General features: G+C 39.1%; 2 protein-coding genes across 2 annotated transcripts in view; both read right to left on the bottom strand.

The window, feature by feature from the left end:
• Nucleotides 1-8365, bottom strand: part of LOC126092426 (leucine-rich repeat-containing protein 1-like) — a 52931-nt gene extending 44566 nt beyond the window's left edge. Inside the window, exons 1-2 of the mRNA XM_049908021.1 lie at nucleotides 8185-8365; nucleotides 7887-8100 (exon numbers count right to left, since the gene is read on the bottom strand). Coding sequence (XP_049763978.1) covers nucleotides 7887-8100; nucleotides 8185-8328 — 358 coding nt within the window. The 5' untranslated portion in view covers nucleotides 8329-8365. The remainder of the gene's footprint in view (nucleotides 1-7886; nucleotides 8101-8184) is intronic.
• Nucleotides 8366-15886: 7521 nt separating this feature from the next.
• LOC126092156 (cleft lip and palate transmembrane protein 1 homolog) overlaps nucleotides 15887-18560 on the bottom strand; it is a 45883-nt gene continuing 43209 nt past the window's right edge. The window contains exon 11 of the mRNA XM_049907625.1: nucleotides 15887-18209. Within this exon, the coding sequence (XP_049763582.1) occupies nucleotides 18025-18209 (185 nt within the window). The 3' untranslated portion in view covers nucleotides 15887-18024. The remainder of the gene's footprint in view (nucleotides 18210-18560) is intronic.

Raw genomic sequence — 18560 nt, forward strand, 5'->3', positions numbered from 1 at the left:
ATGGCATTGTAGTTAATTGGTTACGATGTTGGACTGCTACATGGGCGAGCCGTGTTCAAACCTCCCGACACCTTATTTGTATGACTGGTAAGTAAGATATGCCTTCTTGCATGATATGGGTGTTTGTATGAATGTGAATGTGATCACTCTTAAGGAAATGATGAAAGTATAATAGTTTGTCACATAAGTTGCAACAAATGAATGCAACAGTTTCACAATCTCACGGTTTCTCTGTGATCTGTCAAAACATATGTTTATAACATTTTTTTGTTGCATTCATTTTGGAAGTCTTGACTTTTGAATTCCTTTGTTGTAACATAGTTCAACCTGTTTATTTGTTGTTTTCATTTCTGTGAGACGTTTATGTGGTACCTCACCTGCTCTCACTATTCATCACATTTACTTGTGGCAATGCCACATTCTTACCACATGATTCATATTTTATAGTAAATGTACAGTATGACAACTGCCAAGACTACAGATAGAGAACAGACAGCTCATATGTTGTGGGGAAAAAAAAAAAGACAGTGGTACGAGGGAGTTTTGAACACAACTTGGCAGCTCGGCAATCCGACACCTTGACCACTTACCCATGACGCCGTCACTGTTTAATGGTGCTTTTTATTGCACTTCTTGTTCTTGGACCATTCACTGTTTCTATTTTGCTTCTTCCTGTTTCCATGCTTGATCTGTGTCCAGTTTTTGACAGGCTATCCACAGGGCCATCTTACCACTAAATGTGAGGGGGATGTGATGGGGAGTTCCCTTGTTAGGAAGATAATGATTAAACCATTGCTATTGAGCATTCTTGGACAAAGAATGTGGATGTAATTGTTGATTCCCTTCTGTATTCTAGCACAACATTAAAATTTTGGTGCTCTTGAAAATGAAATGAAAACAATGTCAATGCAGATGATTTTTTATGTGGAAAATCATAACAGTTCTTTTGAAGTTTTAATCATCATCAACATATGTGTGCCTTACAAGTGATGATAACTGATTAAGTACCTCTATGAACTGCTCCTGGCTGAAGTGGAAAACACCAATCTACTGCATGCCACTGCACCTAGTGATTTCTGGCAATGTGTGCTGCATTAGCATGCTTAAATGAAATGCATTTACTCTATCAAAATGTTGGCTTCATTCAAAAACTGCAGATGAGCACAGACTCACAAGGTTCAGAGTAAAAATAAATACAAAAATAGAAAGCAACAGATCCATCAAAAAGGAAAAAAGAAATGTAGGTTATGAGAATTATACAATGGGAGGGCTGTACCAGATTACAACAAACAACAAGTTCAGTGTATTAGAAAACAAATACTGTGTAGAAGACAGGAGAAGTTATTTAGTGAAGGAAATAATTTGAATGGCAAATTATGTTGCAGGCACAAAGAAATCGAAGGAAAATCTCAAATGATACAAGGCTGCTATTGAAAAGGAGGCTAGGGTTTCAAGTAAATGACAATAAGTTCACAAGAGAATATGCTGAACTAAACAAAATTATTTATTAAACCAGCAGCAGCTGTGAAATGATGCAATAAAAATTTAGTAAGTGGAACAATTGAGAACAATAAAAGTATGAAGGAGGCAAAACAAAACTGTATGTTGGGTAAACTCCACATCTCATCAATTGAGTTTGCAAGCAGCAAATTCCTACCAGCAGAGAGAAAATTTTAGTATTTCAGGATTTCTTTAAATGTTTGTATACTTTCAACAGGGGAATGGCAAATACATATGGATGTTTGTATACTTTCAACAGGGGAATGGCAAATACGTATGGTTAATCATGAACATAGTGAAATTTGAGATATAATACCAGGTGTAGTTGTAAATCTACTACTTATATCACACTCCAAGCCACCTTTTCATGTGTCTCCCATCGTTGTGAAAGCAAACTTCTTGCACCAAGTACACATTTAGTACTATAGGTTTTCTCACGGATGGAGGTACACATGCGGATAATGATGATGCAATCATTTAAGAACTGATAAAATAATCACCACATTTTTATAACCCTTTTCATGCTAATGTATAGAAGAACACAACTAGTTTCAATGCCATTTGCCAGTACAAAACTTTGTATCCGACACCACTCATCGTACATGACCTTGAATCAATTATTATTATTATTATTATTATTATATGCAGTAAAGTAATCCTTGCACATAACATGTTCACAAGGTGTATAAAGCCATTCAAAGGATGGAAGATCAGGGTTTTAACAGCTCATCAGTGATGAAGTCACCAGATGTGGATCACAAGTTCAAATCGGGAAAGGACAAACACAGAAATTGGCCAGACGTTTCAAGGGAACCATTCTAGAAAACACCTTATGCGATTTGGAGAAGCAACAGAAAATCTGGATGGCCAACCATTCTAGGAAACACCTTATGCGATTTGGAGAAGCAACAGAAAATCTGGATGGCCAATAGTTATTTGACCCGTCATCCTACAGAGTATGATTCCAGTGTCTTACCGCCTCACTTAGTAAAGACATTCAAGGTATGAAGAAACAGAAGGTGCTGTGACAGGATGGTTTTTCATTTGAAATTATTAGAGCTGAAGGAAACTACCTAATAAGATTTACAGACTGTTTGTGAAAGAATACATTTGACCAAAATTGGGACAATGCTGCTATTATTCGCCTTCACAAGAAAATCTTGTGGAAGTTGCAAGAAAATTAATTACATGTTTTCAAAACGTAGTATTAGATGTGTATGAAAAGAAAAGCTTGCAAGCTGCTTGTATTAATAGAAAAAAATGCTTGTAAAAGCTATTAAATTGTAAGGCAGAATTGTGGGCTAGTACCTGTCTTCAGAAAATGAAACATCAGTACTCCTGGTAACACATGAAAGAATACACTATCCGACCTTTTGGAACTATTAGTACCTTCCTCACGTTTGGAAGGTTTAAAAAGGAAGATTGGTTGGTTTTTAAAGTTAAAGTGAGCAAGCTGCAAGGTCATCAGTCCCTTCATTGTATATGTATCAAACCAGGAATAATGCTCAGGAGGAGGATACAAAATGCAAACCCTGGGAAGACTGACTGTAAGCAGGATATATTAAGACAGAGATAAAATCAAGAAGTAGGGGGGGGGGGGAGTGAGAGGGGGTAAGGTGGGTGAGCGGCTCTGCCCAGAATGCAGTTGGAGGTCCCCAGAGCATGGTATGTAGTGGGAGACACACACTGCATCCCACCAACACCACCTCACTGTCCATTGCCCCAAGAAAAGGAGCAGCACAGACAAGGTGACGAAAGTTTGGGAAAGATAAAACATTACAAATGGCAGACATAAAAGAACAAGGAGAATAAAAATGTGGGAAGGGTAGGGGCCAGGTCAGACCAACAAGCAAGGGCCACCGTGGGCTCCCTGGGCCAGAGCAGTTGGGGGTACTCCTCCAAACCCTCAGGTGGTCAATGAGGCCAAAGTGCCTCATCTCACTGAGATGAGTAGAAAGCACCTTCTTGGGTGAAACGCAAAACCGGGTCAGCCATTTTGGCATCATCCACTAGCACCAGAAGTAATGTGTCAGGAAGATTAAGAGATTGCCACAAAGCAGACATATTTGGGTAGTCTTTACGATGTGGGGCACTGTCAAGCGGGCACTACAGCGACAGTAAGTTGCGTCCTCACATTGGAGAATGTGGCTGTGGGTCAGCCAAGTGTAGCCAATGTGTAGCTGACAAAGTACGGTGGATTCCTTGTGAGAAGCGCAAAATGGAAGACTGCCGTATGGTTGTGTTCTCCTTTATTACCCTCAGCTTTTTGGGGAGTCCAGAGTGAACTATTCCGAGTTCCAGGCATCCAACAGTTGATGGTGTAGAGTCAACCGAAGGTCCAGTTCTGAACCCCCCCCCCCCCCCCCCCAATTCCAAAATCAGCATCCTGGTAACCAACTTTGCCAAGCAGTCATCATGTTTATTCCCTGAAATCCCAACATGTTCAGGGATCCAAACAAAGTCAACTGGCCATCCAGCTTGATGGATGCCAGAAAGAGGATCCTGGGTAGTTGTGGCCGATGAGCGATGAGGGTAGCACTGGTCTATAGCTTGGAGCCCGCTCAGGGAGTCGCTGCAGATTAGAAGCATCTCGAGAGTGCAAGAATGAGCACGGCTAAGAACTCATTTGATGGCCACCAATTCAGTAGTGAAGACACTGTATCCATTCGGCAGGAACATAGTTCACTGCATCTTGCTTGTGTGTACGTGAAACCGGTTCGTCCATCAACTCTTGGGCCATCAGTGTGTACCACTTCCAAACCTGGAAATTTATGGACAACCAGGAACAGGTGGCAAAACACCATGGGGGCAACTGAATCTTTTGGTCCAAAGCATAAATCTGGACAGGTCTGAGGTTGGGGTACATGCCACGGGTCATAAGCGATTGCCCTCTGACAATAAGTGACAATGGGGAAGTTCAAGTTCAGAGCAGAGACCCTGTAGTTGAACTGTAATTGTGACTCCAGTTTTGGTTCTCTGTTGAGGAAGGTGAACCTCTCTGCTAGGAAAAAGGGCATGGTAGTCTGGATAATTATGGGAGCTGTGAACATGTGTGGCATAATTGATTAGCTGTTGTCGGAGCCTGATCTATAGTGAAGGTATCCAAGCCTCTGTGAGTAGGCTGTTTACAGGGGTAGTTTGAAAGGCTCCTGTTGCAGATCAGATCACACAGTGGTGTATCAGGTCCAGAGACTGCAATGCTGAGTGCGATGATGCCAAACCATATGCCAGATGCCAATAATCAAGACGTGACAGGATCATGCCTTTGTAAGGCTGCAGAAGTGTAGTGCGGTCTGCACCACGCCTAGTGTTACCGAGGCATTGAAGTGTCTTCAAGGCATATATACAGACAAGAAAAAAATTCCTGGATTTTTTCCGGTTAAAAATATACTTTCTGAGGTGAAAATAAACTTTTTTCCAGGTGAAAGTACATTTTTCTATGTTAGGTTATGATATACTTTCCCTCGGAGCTGTAAAACTTACCAATCTTTGGAATGGTGAAGGATTTATACACTGGAATAGAACATTCTGGCACTTTAGGAATGGTTTAGTATTACAAAAGTATAAATGGGAATTCCACCAATTACATGATGGTAGCTTCCGAAGCACTGAAATCGAGAGTGCAATGTGCTTTTGTCAGTCAATCATAGATCATATCACATGATCTCACCAGCCAATGACAGCAGATATTTAGAGCACAGGAAACATGAAGTGAGCTGATAACAACATCATTGTTAAGTAAAGTGAACACACAAATAGAAAAATTTAATGGTTTAAATATATAACTGTAAGAAAAGCTAAGCTTTCGCATGTGATACCAATTGTCAAAATCTTTTTGCTGTTTTTTTCCTGAGGGTTTGGTCAGACAGGATCCTAAGAGCATCATTCTAAATTTCAGCATTGACTATTATTGACGAGCACAATTATAAATTTCACTGCTGTGCACTATAAATTCTGTCAAACATTTCCCATAGTAAAGACAGTTACCTGTGGAATTGCTCGAGAACTTACGTCACACCTTTTTTTAAATGTAATTATTCTTTTTGCCATCATTATTGCATAATTTGTAATCTATGAAAGAACTAAAATAAATATAGAAAACTAACCTTGAAACTTGGTCTTTTTTAGAGTGTATTACCATTTTAAGATGTATCTAACACAAATGTGCCAGTAAAATTTTAAATAATGGCGTAAATGCCTGATTTTCTGTGGATGAAATGTTTCTGAGTGACTTGTCCTCAGTGTTAAACAAGAGTTTAACATGCTATGATTTAAGAAATCCATTTTGCGGTCATATATTTCTGTATTGAATGAGTTCTTTTCTGCTTTAGAGACTGCTGGGACCATATGAGCACCAGTGGGAGAATGTTTCATCCACTTCATATGCAAGTCGTTCGTCATGGTTCCGCCGATGGGCACATTCTCCTTGGCATATATTGAGAGGCTACTACCATCGAGGCACTTGATGAACTCATTGTCAAATACTGGAAGAGTATAGCCTGGGTATTTGTGCATGGTTAGTTACCCTGCCTCGAGATGTTTTATCCCCTGGAAACCATCAGATACACAGCTTGCAACTGTGACTGGGTGCCATGAACTTGGTTAGCCGTTCAGTAATATAGTGGGATGCATATAGCTGAAGACTTAACTGCACAGAGATGTCTATAGAAGGCTTTTATCTGGCAGTGGGCAATATGTCTGGAAACTGGATACAACAAAAGCTCACGAACACTGTGACTAAAGTAAAATATGTGACAGAGATCTCAGAATCGCAGTAGATCAAGAGTCATGGCAGACAAGGTAATGGATTTTCTTAATTTCTATCGTTCAACTAGGTTTTGGAAAAAGTCATCCAAGAATGGTGAGAGAGACTGAGCCAAATAGAAGGTGGTGATCAGTTCAGACTGGGTCCCAAATTAAAGAGTATATGCTGATTGTCTGTCCTTTGCTGATGACATAGCTATCTTAAGCAGAAGTCAAAATAGAAAGCTCAGCCATCTAAAGGAAGCAGCTGAGACAGTTGGTCTACAAGTTTCCTTCAACTAAATGAAATACATGAGAAACCTCTATAACAGACCAAAATGGAACAGTGACTATGGAAAAATTGCATGGGTCAAGGAATTCAATTATGTAGCTGATGTGATTCAGGAGAATGGGTTGCAGCAGGAAGCAATCAATGCTACAGTCTTAAAATTAGATGGGGCTATCATCTGACAGAAAACTCTTCCCCGAGGCAGGACTTAATAGTTCCAAAAGCTAGCATAGTATTTGTAATTTTGTAGATGTCTACCAGCAGCATTTAACATTTCACCTTCTGAACATAAGTATTGACCAGCAATTCAGTATAAAATTCTTCGTTTTCTTGAGTGAATTTTCCTTTTGATAAAAAAACTACAAGTAGGCACTTTACATTCGAGCAAAGTTAAGACAGGATATTGTGTTGATTATACCAGAAGGAGTGTATGCATCACAGACCTTAACGATGAGGACAAAGGAAGTCATCAGACATTGACAGAAAGGGAATGGTGGATAATGAGAACGAAAATGAGCAATGGAAGGTTTATGGATAGGCAAGATTAAGACCTAATGAAGAATTATACAGAAAGACAGAAGTAATAACATCACTAATTAAAGAGAGATGACTGCTATTGTATGGGCACATATGCAGACTTGACAATGATCAGCAGATCGCAAGGATAAGTTACAACTCAAACAGAAATGAGATTGTTTCAAAATGCACAAAATATTTGCAACAAGCTGATATTTCAGAAAACACAGATGTAAACAATGTGACTTTAAGATAGATTGTACACAACTATAGGGAATTCAAAAGGACCAAGAATCTTGAACACTGAGAGGGCCTCTGTCAAATTAAAGGAAGTAGGTCACGACAGAGAGACTAAAGAAGTTGTCAAAAAATGCAAAGAGAGATACACCTAAAAACTGAAAATGTTTTTGAATGTCAATCCTATCCATAGAGGTGCAATCTGGATAAAAATAAATATTCATAAGCACTTACTGACTCAGCTTTAAAACAGTATTTAGCATCCAAGCACTGAGGGGAAAAGAAAGAACATAGAAATACGAAAAAAAAGCAGTAACCACAATGCTGCTTACATTTTCCTAAAATACTACAAGACATTAGCAACTGCTTAAAAAGTCTTGATATGTTGTACGAAAATATGACTATCACAGGCAGTCACTCTTGCAGGTATTCAGAAACAACACAAAAAGCAAAAATAAAAGTTCTACCCCCCTCCCACCCCTCACACACACACACACACACACAAAAATAAACCTGGTTGCACACAGGAAAGGTGGTAATTTACAAAGTGTAAGGTACTGCTGACAAAACAGAATGAAAAGTAAATAAATTACCAACATACCTTTAGGCAAATATACAAGTCTATTCCTGGAGAGAGACAATTCTTGGAGGTTACTTAATTTGCAAAGACTTTCTGGCAACACAGACAGGAAGTTGTGCGCAACATCAAGAACAGTCAAATTGCACAAATCACCTATTTCATGTGGTAGAAAGTTCAGCTTATTTTGAAACAGGTATAAACCAGTTAGCTGCTTCAGTGAACCTATCCAAGTGGGCTATTAAAAACAAAATTACTTTCAAGTGTCAAATATTAAATCAACAATTTCCGGAACTTCCATCTGTTTTTCTTTCATACTAACCAATGTAGTGATATGATTCTCTTTTAAATACAGATCTGTTATACATTCTGCATAGTGTAGTTCATCAGGAAATTTGTCAAAGTCTCTGTAATTCCAGTGCAGAATTGTTTTTTGATGTACTTCTCCAAGCAGCTGACAATCCATTAGAGTACTACCACAACATCTGTGACATTGAGGCAGATGGAAACAGGGCATTCTGCCAAGGAAAAAAAAAAATTGTGTCGGCATCAAAATAGCTCCTTGCTCCTTCAGAAAAACCTTGGAAGAAACAGTTTGGTTCTGCTACTGATTTTCCATCTCATAAATTTTGAATCTTATATTTGTAATAGAAGTTAAATATTGTAAAAACACGCCATCAAAAGTTATAATTGTTTGATGCATGGTGGAAACAACAGGATAACCAATTATTATTATTATTTTCAACAAGTGCAGAAGAAATACATGCTTCAGCTGAAGAATCACTGACTTGAATTTAGATAGATTTAACCAAATGAACCAGTCCACTACTACACCTAAAACTGTTGATTTATAACAGGGATACTACAATCAAGGGAAATTGCACCAACTGACATGTCACAGATCTGAAGCAAATATAGACTACTCTGCTCAAGATTGTTTCAAAGAGACTCATTTCCAAAAGTAGAAACGAAACTACCGTTGCAAGCAATATCAGTTTATGTTGTGGTGCAAGCAAACTTAACAGGCATGTTAAAGTATGTTAGACACTTATTAATGAGGTGTTAACCATAAAAATTCAAATTATCGTAAATTTTTCTGAGCATGATAGCTGCATAAAAAAGATGTTTTTAAATATACAAGAACTCTCTCCGCCATAACAGACAATAGTAAAATGTGCACAGTGGAAAGAAAAGATGATCACGATTCAGATTACAGCACTTATTTTTTTTCTTGTTGTACGATTGAGATGCCTAATAGGATTGAATTAAAGATAAATTTCTATGCAAGAAACCAGGTCAATATTAACAGTCTTCGCATAACATGGCATCTGTTGCAGAAGTATTATACAGCCTTTTCAAGCTATAGTGTATTGTTGAGTTATCACATATACAAGGTGTGTCCCAAAATTCGTGAAATATATTTAAAAGAAAGATTTATTATTAATATCTGTACCAAGGGTTAATATTCTTCAAAGTACTGCCACAAGCAACCGCACATTTTTTCCACCAACTCTCCCATGCTCAGTACATGTCCTCAAAGGGAACCTCCTTTAAAACTGTTGTCACAGTCACTTTGATAGCATCAATGCTGTCAAAACGGTGTTCTTGACCTTAGGTAACAAAAGGAACCTGGCCAGAGCGAGGTCAGGACTGTAGGGAGGCTGTAACAGTGTTGTCTCGTTATGCTTCTCCAGGAACTCAAGTACACAGGGAGACGTTGCTAGATGCATTTCTATGAAGCAGCAGACAGGTAGTGGCAATGTCTTTGGGTGTAGATGTCACTTTTCTACAATGTTTTGAATGTTCAGTTTCAGCTAACAGACAAGCTCTCCTTCGACAATCAACATTCAACAACCCAAGAACAAGAGTCACATTATCCAGAGCTGGTCATCGTCCACAATTGATATTATGAAAACTTCAACTGAAGAACAAAATAAATTACTTTGTTTTTTAAAGCATTATATTGTTATAAGACCATTGCAATTAGTTTCTGGTTTTGTTACAGGTATCATCAGCGTTCAAATTCATAAAACACAAAATTGTAAGAATATTGTAATATCCCCATCAAGAGACATTAACAACAACAACAGAGCAGACACTACAGTTAAACTTAGTCAGGTGCCAATAGCGTGGCAGCAGACACGCATTGTCTGACTCGTTGATGGCCACGAGAAAAGCATGTTGTGGCAGTTCTGTCTAGTACAACACACCGTGTGCACACAGTGGTATCGTGCCTAGTTGCTACTCGATATTGGACCCTGCTTTGGACTCTGACATCCTGGCTTAAGTAATCTGTGCTTGTTCAGTGCTCCTCTCATGACAATGTAGGCTTTGTTCATAGATTACGAGCACACATCAGGTGCAGATTCTTTAGTGGCGATGAGTTCTTACCCTATTTTGTTAAGTGTTGTGTTTGCCTTCGGCTCCTGCCTTACAGATGCAAAGTTTGTGAAACTGTGGCAGCGGCAGCAGCAGCAGCAGCAGCAGCTGTCACTCCAACAGCAAGTTTGTGGCTCAGCAGTCTGCTCTCCTGCAGTTTGTCTCAGCAATAACAAACAGCAAGTTAGTAAGAGATCACTCCCCTTCAATGAGGTTTTGGGGAGCTGGGACAGCTACTTCTGACTTGCACTGTCCAGTGTGTGATATTTCCAGTGAGTGGAAACGTGGTTTGCTCTTGTCTCCTAATGGCTGTTTATATGAAGCATCTGCACAGATGGTTGGCCAATGCGATTTAAGCAGCTACTCTTGGAACCTAACGAAGTGCCTTTCTAGTGATCTCTCTGCTCTGTTAACCGAATACTATGGTCAGCAGACACACTTTGTTATTGGTACACTTCAGTGTAACCAGTGTCAAACAATATTGAACAAATGCTTGGGCAGCTGTCTTGCAGGATCTCGCACCCAAGTGCAGTTTTACACTCTAGAACAATAAAGTTTTGAATGCAGAATAGCTGATTTGGGATGTGATTGTGCATCTTGCTCTTGACAGGGAGGTCAACACTAAAGCTTTGCACCAGTCTGATCCTAGTCCCGTTGAAATATTTAAAACTGCTAAATGTTTCGAGGTTGATTTGGCAGCTCAGCATGCTTTTACAAACAACTTTCACATTTCTCAGTTTGTTAGTCGTCATCTTGTAGCAGTCAGCTGATGTTCTGTCTCATTATCTGCTGATTATGCTTCCAAGTCTTACTAGAGTTGACAGGCATCCAGATTATTGGCATCTTGTGAGCCACTTCAGTATGTTGCTCAGTCTGCCCTACCTCAATGCCAAAGACCATAACACGATCCCTCCTTTCAATGATCATATGAACATGGAAATGGCAGATATTGAGCTAACCAATTGTACGAGTGTTGACTGAAAAGTAATGCCTCCACCTTTGTCACTCTTCAACAGTTGGTAGCATTGGTACGCAGCAGGTACTGGCTTGTTTGGTAGCCTCTCTTCTACAGCTCCAGTTGGCAGAAAGCCTTAGCACTGAACGGTTGTGTTTTTACAGAATAAAGTATGAAACCCTGCACAGATGGCTGGCCGATGCGATTTAAGCAACATGCAGTCATCGAATTCTTGACAGGAGAAGGTGTCACCCCAAGGAGATACATCAGAGAATGAAAGCAGTTTATGGTGATTGTGTTGAAACGAGTACTGCGAGCTGTTGGGCGAGTAAGTTTAAAGATGTTGAAGTAGGAACATCTGACCTGCGTGACAAAGAGTTGGATGTCCTGCGACAGCAACCACCGAGTTTCACAAGCAAAATGTTGACAGATTGATTTAGGACAATTGTATCACTCCGAGAGAAATTGCAAGCACAATTGGCATTTCACAAGAACGTGTGGGTCACATTATTGCTTTGCTTGGTTATCGGAAGATCTGTGCATGATGGGTACCCCAGATGCTGACTCCTGAAAAGAAAGTGCACAGACTTGAAATTTGCCAAGAACTCCTCTCGCGTTATGAGAATGAAGACACACAGTACTCATTAACACAATCAACATAAACTGCTTTCATTCTCTGATGAATTTCCTTTGGGGTGACACCACCTCCTGTCAAGAATTCAATGACTGCACGTTGCTTAAACTGCATTGACCGACCGTATGCACAGGGTTCCATACTTTACACTGTAACAACACAACCGTTCAATGCTAAGGCTTCCTGCCAACTGGAGCTGTAGAGAAGAGGCTACGGAACAAACCAGTACATGCCGCATACCAATGCTGCCAACTGTTGAAGAGTGACAAAGGTGGAGGCATTACTTTTCAGTCAACCGTTATTGATAGAAAAGCAACTCCACTTAGTAGCGGAAAGGCATCAGGAGCAGATGACATACCTATAATATTCTACAAAAATAAAGTGAAAGAACTTGTTCCCCTTCTAGCAGCAGTTTATCATATATTGCTGGAGCAACGAAAGGTACCTAGTGACTGAAAACAAAGGTTTGTAGAACAGATGCACAAAATTCCAGGCCTATGTTGTTGACATCAATCAGTTACAGGATTATGGAACATGTTTTATGCTCAATAACTATGCCTTTTTGGAGAACTAACATCATCTCTATAAAAATCAACGTGGATTTTGCAAACACAACCTTGTTAAACTCAGCTCACTCTGTTCCTCCTTGAGATCCATAGCTCTGTAGACAACAGTGCTAAGGTTGATGCCACATTCCTTGGCTTCAGGAAGGCACTTGACACGGTCCTGCACTAGCATTTGGTGGAGGAGGGGGGGAAGCACACTTACAGGGTATTGGACCTGATTTGCAAATGGAGATTTTCTTGCAGACAGAACTCAACAGGTCACACTTGAAAGTACAAAATGGACAGATTTAAAGGTAATTTATGGAGTACACCAAGGATATGACATTGAATATGAATGATCTGGTAGAAAATGTCTGAAGCTCTTTAAGATAGTTCGCAAATGCTGCAGTTCTCTATAACAAATTGGCAACGTGAGTAGACAGTACTGATTGGCAGAATGATCTGCAGAGGATTGACGAATGATGCAGGCTCTGGCAGTTGACTCTGAACATCAATAAGTTTAACATATTTCACATACATAGGAAAAGAAAGCCACTACATTACAACTACACTATTGATGAGAAGCTGCTGAAACCTGTACCTACATTAAAATATCTAGGAGTAACTATCCACAGTGACCTTAAGTGGAATGGCCATATAACACAAATTGTAGGAAAAGCAGATGCCAGAATGAGGACCATAGGAAGAATCTTAAGGAAATGTAACTCATCCACAAAGTAAGTGGCTTACGAGACACCCATTCGACCGATTCTTGCATACTGTTCGGCAATCTGGGACCCTTAACTATGAGTTATATTAACGACACAAGATCTAAAAGACCAGCACATTTTCTTATGGGTTCATTTAATAGCTGCAAGAGCATTACAGAGATACTCAACAAAGTGCAGGGAGAGATGTTACAAGGGAGGCAATGTGCATCATAGGGAGGATTACAACTGAAATTTCAAGGATTTAATAGCCCCACCAACATACATTAGCAATAACGAAGATGCTGCTTGGTCTGGCCCACGGATGGCCATAAGGTAACCAAGCTGCTGTGGCTAAGTCTAGTATCATTCACTGTGTGCACTCATTTACATCATGACTAGTTGCTATTTGGTACTAGACTGTGCTTTGGAACTGGATATTTGTATTAGTTCCCGGTGGCATTTTTCAAAGATAACAAGCACGTATCAAGTGCAGATTCTTTGAAAATCGTTGAGTGTACACAACAGTCTGACAAGCATTACTAAAGAACTGACCTTGTGTAATAAACAGTGTTTTTCCAAGATTTTCTGGGGATTTATGCTTGTGTGAATGTTGGTACAGTTCTCCTCTGTGGATACTCAGTAAACAGTTGTATAAAGAAGTTACTCAGACACCTCTCTTCAAGTCCTGTGAGTAGAGGTACATAAACAACCCCCTATAATGGATGATTGTGGCTTTAGCTCAAAGCCAGAGAAGAGTATATATCACTCTGATGATACAGTGTTCCACTAAATGGGCAAAACAAAAACTGTTGATAATTTTTAGAAAAAGCCATACCTCCAGCACACAAGTCAGCTAATGTGTACACACAATATGAAAATTAATCAGCCCATGCACTACTGAAACAAGCTGCTGCCAGAAGCAGAGTAAATAACTTTAAGAATGTGGAACAAATTATATTACAAAAAAATTTGCAGGGCACTACTACATGCAGCTTACTTAATTAGACTATGTGTCAGGCCTGATGGAATAATGGAAATTGCGTGCTTATACACAGTCCAGTCACATTAAAGTGACCAGCTGTCAAAAGCCTGAATAACCACCTTCTGCAGTGCGGACCACTGAAAGAACAAGCATGAAACAAGTCAATGAGAACCTGGAAGGTACAGACAGGGATGTGCACCCATGCCAACTCCAGTGCTGTGGCCAGCTGCACTAGATTTCTCAGTTGACGATCCACCTGGTAGAGGTGGTCTCTCACATTCTCAATTGGGTTTGAATCCGGGGAGTTTGATGGCCAGGGGAATACAGTCAACTCATCCTGGTGCTCTTCGAACCACACACGTATGCTGCAAGCTTGGAAACAGGTTGCACAGTCCTGCTGATAGATACCATCGTGCCCAGGAAAAACAGACTACATGTAGTGGTGGACATACTCCAGAAGGATAGATGCATACTTGTATCCATCCATTGTGCCTTTCAGAATGACGTTATCACCTAAGGAATGCACAAAAATGTTCCCCATACCATAACATACTTCTCTGTCCTGGACCCCTCCAACAATTGTTGCAGGGTGTTTGCTTTCAGCTGTTTCACCAATGGCCATCTGTCTGATGGAGCATAAAATTTTATTCATCTGGCAAGGCCATCTGCCACCTCACAGCAGATGTCCAGCTGCAGTATTATCATGTGAATTCCATCCTTCACTGCCACAGAACAGCAGTCAGAATGAGTGCATGAGCCAGCCACCTGTTGTGGAGGCTAATATGCAGCAACACTGACTGGATGATTGTTGAGGAGACACTGTTGGTAGCCCTGGGTTCGCCCAGGCAGTCGGTTGATCAACAGTTTCATGTCAATTCATATATACATAATCCCTGCAGCTGTTGTTCATCTGTCATCTATGGCCAATGGGCACCACAGTTATCTTGGAACTGGTTTTGGATACCGCCATTTTGACAAGCATCATATGCTATAAACACAGTGGCATGCAATCTGTTTACAAATTATGCAGTTTCGGAAATGCTTCCACTCTTGGTCCAAACACTAGTGATCATGCCCTTTTGAATGTCAGATAAATCACTCCATTTCTGCATTGCAACAATGACTGCACTGCTGCCGCCCCTCCCCCCCTCCCAAAAAAAAAAAAAAAAAAAAAAAAAAAAAACACCCACACACACACACACACACACACACACACACACACACACTGCTGTGTAATACAAGGGGGTGGTCACATTAATATGGTTGGATTGTGTACAATGTGCATTGCTGCCATCATCAGATAACCCGACACTGAAGGGCACAACATGGTGCTCGGGTTAAACATGTTAACAATCCCTCCGCAGTTTCAGCTAGTCGAACATGTTTAACTCTGAGAAGCAGTTACCTACATCCACACAGTCTGAGGCTGTACTTCACAGTTGATGACAAAAGTCTGGCACAAAAATGTTGCCTTATAGTACAGCCTAAACCAAGAAAACTGATTTCACCGAGAAAGTTAACACCAGCCAAGACATCTGCCATAAATTTAATGCTGCCCTTTCTGCAGTTACTGCACTTGCACAAAGTTGTGGTTTCTACAATATGACAATTTCTCACCTTTATATAACCTCCTTCAGTAACAGACTTTTATATAATATGATGTTTCACTCTTCTGACTATGACTACAATACATTTTAAAATAAAACTATGTGCTTGACAGGAATATCACTTCAAAATTCAATAATATGGATCATCATTGCTGTTAGTCAAAGCGACAGGGGAGAGAGTATTGCAGAAATTAAATGAAACCCCCAGAAGGTTAAAATATAACATGAAGCAGAATTTATTTTTCACTTCTGCTATAAACAGACCAATAAATATATCTATTTTACACAGTTTGACAGACAACATATGAATTTACAATTAACATAATTTGACAGTTCTGTTATTTTTTATTATGTAAATTTTTACAAATCAGGAAACCATTAGGCAAATGTACTTGCATACCTATTGCCTGATTATATCTTTGGTAAAAACAGCAATGAATAAAAGGACAAATGCACAATGTTCTGAAATTCACAAAAAAGCACAGCTAAATAATATTCACAATGAAAGGTATGCGATATTCAATGCAATTTGTAGGAATTATACAAGTATATATACCACTGCACAAACACACAAAAACTTTCATGCTTCACCATTTTAAATATAATATATTCCTCATGCAATCACTTAATACTGGGGAAATAATCTGGACAAAACGTCCAGGTTATAACAACTATATTAAAATATTCTGCACCAATATGTGCAGTAACAATTTGCAACATACTACACTGTTTGTTGCTGTATGAAGCACTATCTGCACGGCCCACTCTCAGAACACATAACCAAGTCACAGTATCATTACTGCACTTTACATTGAAACATATAAAAGTGCTTCTATAATTATTTCATTTGTGGCACATTTGTAATAGGAACACTGCCATTCCACAAAACTCAGAGAACACATTTCTTAACAGATGGTCATTGCTATCAAACATCCTCTGTTGTAGAAAGGTTTAAAGCAATCCATATTCTTATAAGGCAGTTCTATTTGCATAAAAACAAAACAAAAAGAATTATCACTGCTACATTATACAAGGACATGAGGTTCATTTGGTAGTGGAGTAATTAGATTATGGCTTCCCACAAAGGAGTGATAACATTAATATACCAAATCTGAATGTATTTTGTGTAGACAAAGGTTTCTGTGAATGCTACACTATTTTTCTATTTCAGTCCCCTGGTATCTTTCTTGTAGTTAAAAAGACGTACTTACAATCAGATGAACTTTTAGCCAAAAGACGCTACTCACTTACTGATTATCTTTTAAGACTACCCACTTACAAGAAATGACAACAGACTGGAGAAATTACAAAAATAACACCCTTCAGCACACTGTTACTGTATTTTGTTGCAATAATAAACAGTACAGCAACTACTTGCAACTTATATTTCATAAACACTATTTGAGACTACTCTTCACTCCACTGTGATACCAACTTAAACACATCCACACAGAATATGTAATGAATCCATACATGATGGTGCATGCTTTGTCATCTATGAAGAAGGTACTCATTGCAATCTGTAACAAAATTTTAAAATTCAGTGGTAGCACTTGCCACTTCCCTTTTCTACAATAATTCTTCTTCCATCACTCTGCAATTTTCTCCCATGGAAAAGTGAGATTCATCACTAAAAATAAGGTGGAGGAGATGGAGATCAGCAATCTGTTCTTAAAATCAAATTTACCACACTACTGAGTTCAAAGCCAACTGCCCACAGTCCATAAATGCAATTTCCCCCCCCCCCCTTTCCCCTTCTCCTAACATTCTATGACTTTTTACTAACAACAATGAAAGAGGTTTTTGGAATGTTGAAAAATGTGTATATGCACATGTTTACAGTATTCTAAATATAAACCTAAAACCAATTTTATTTCCACAAATAACCAAAAACATATTTGTAATACACAGCTGCTTTTGTATTTAAAAGCATAATATACCTTAAATTGACAAGCTTACTTTCTTTTATTATAAAGACAAAAAATTATACGAACTAATTTTCTTATTCTCAGACAGACAATTTTTCAACTGTGTGGACAGGATGCCAAATAATTTGACAAAATTAATTGAAAATACATAGTGACTCACAATATAATGCCTCACTCCCCCTCCCCCTGTCTTTGGGCAATTCAGAAATAGTTACTTAAATCATTACATGATCACTGTAGCAAACACTAAAAACTGTGGGTATAACCGAATGTATAAAAGTTATAATTCAAATATTGCCGAACATTACTGCCATTAATTCTGGTCAATCCTCCCATAAAACATATGCTCTCCGAGCTGACGTGCCACCAAATTTGAAAAACAGACATTCTGTGTATTTTATATTGCATTTAACCACTGTTTACTAATCTGTCTTCTTCTGTGAAGGATCCTTCACCTCCTGAGCAGTAGCAGCTATAGCTGCAGGTACGCCATTTGCTTGCGAAGATGCAGCAGCTTCCATCTCGGCTGAGAAGCCAAATTCATTTACCCGCGTAGGGTCAGTCTTATAAATCCAGCGCTGGTACAAGAATATGCAGAAGACAATATCTGTAATGTATCAAAAATCACTTACATAGTTACTTCCAACACCAGTGATCAAAAACAACATATTAACAAATATCTGATTCTACAAACAATAATAATTAGTAATTTCAACAGTATATACCAAGTTACTGCATTCCTTACACTTGTCATTACGAGACATTAAAATATTGAAATACATCATTATGGATAATACAGTAGGGTAACAAGGCAGCATGAGGAATGATTTACATATTTCAATTCTGAACTAATTCATTACAAACTGATATTACACACACACACACACACACACACACACACACACACACACACAGGTTTAAAAACTCTTCACAAATAATGTGTCGATGCAGTCTTTAC

Source organism: Schistocerca cancellata, chromosome 7 (assembly GCF_023864275.1).
Source record: "Schistocerca cancellata isolate TAMUIC-IGC-003103 chromosome 7, iqSchCanc2.1, whole genome shotgun sequence".
Lineage (NCBI taxonomy): Eukaryota > Metazoa > Arthropoda > Insecta > Orthoptera > Acrididae > Schistocerca > Schistocerca cancellata.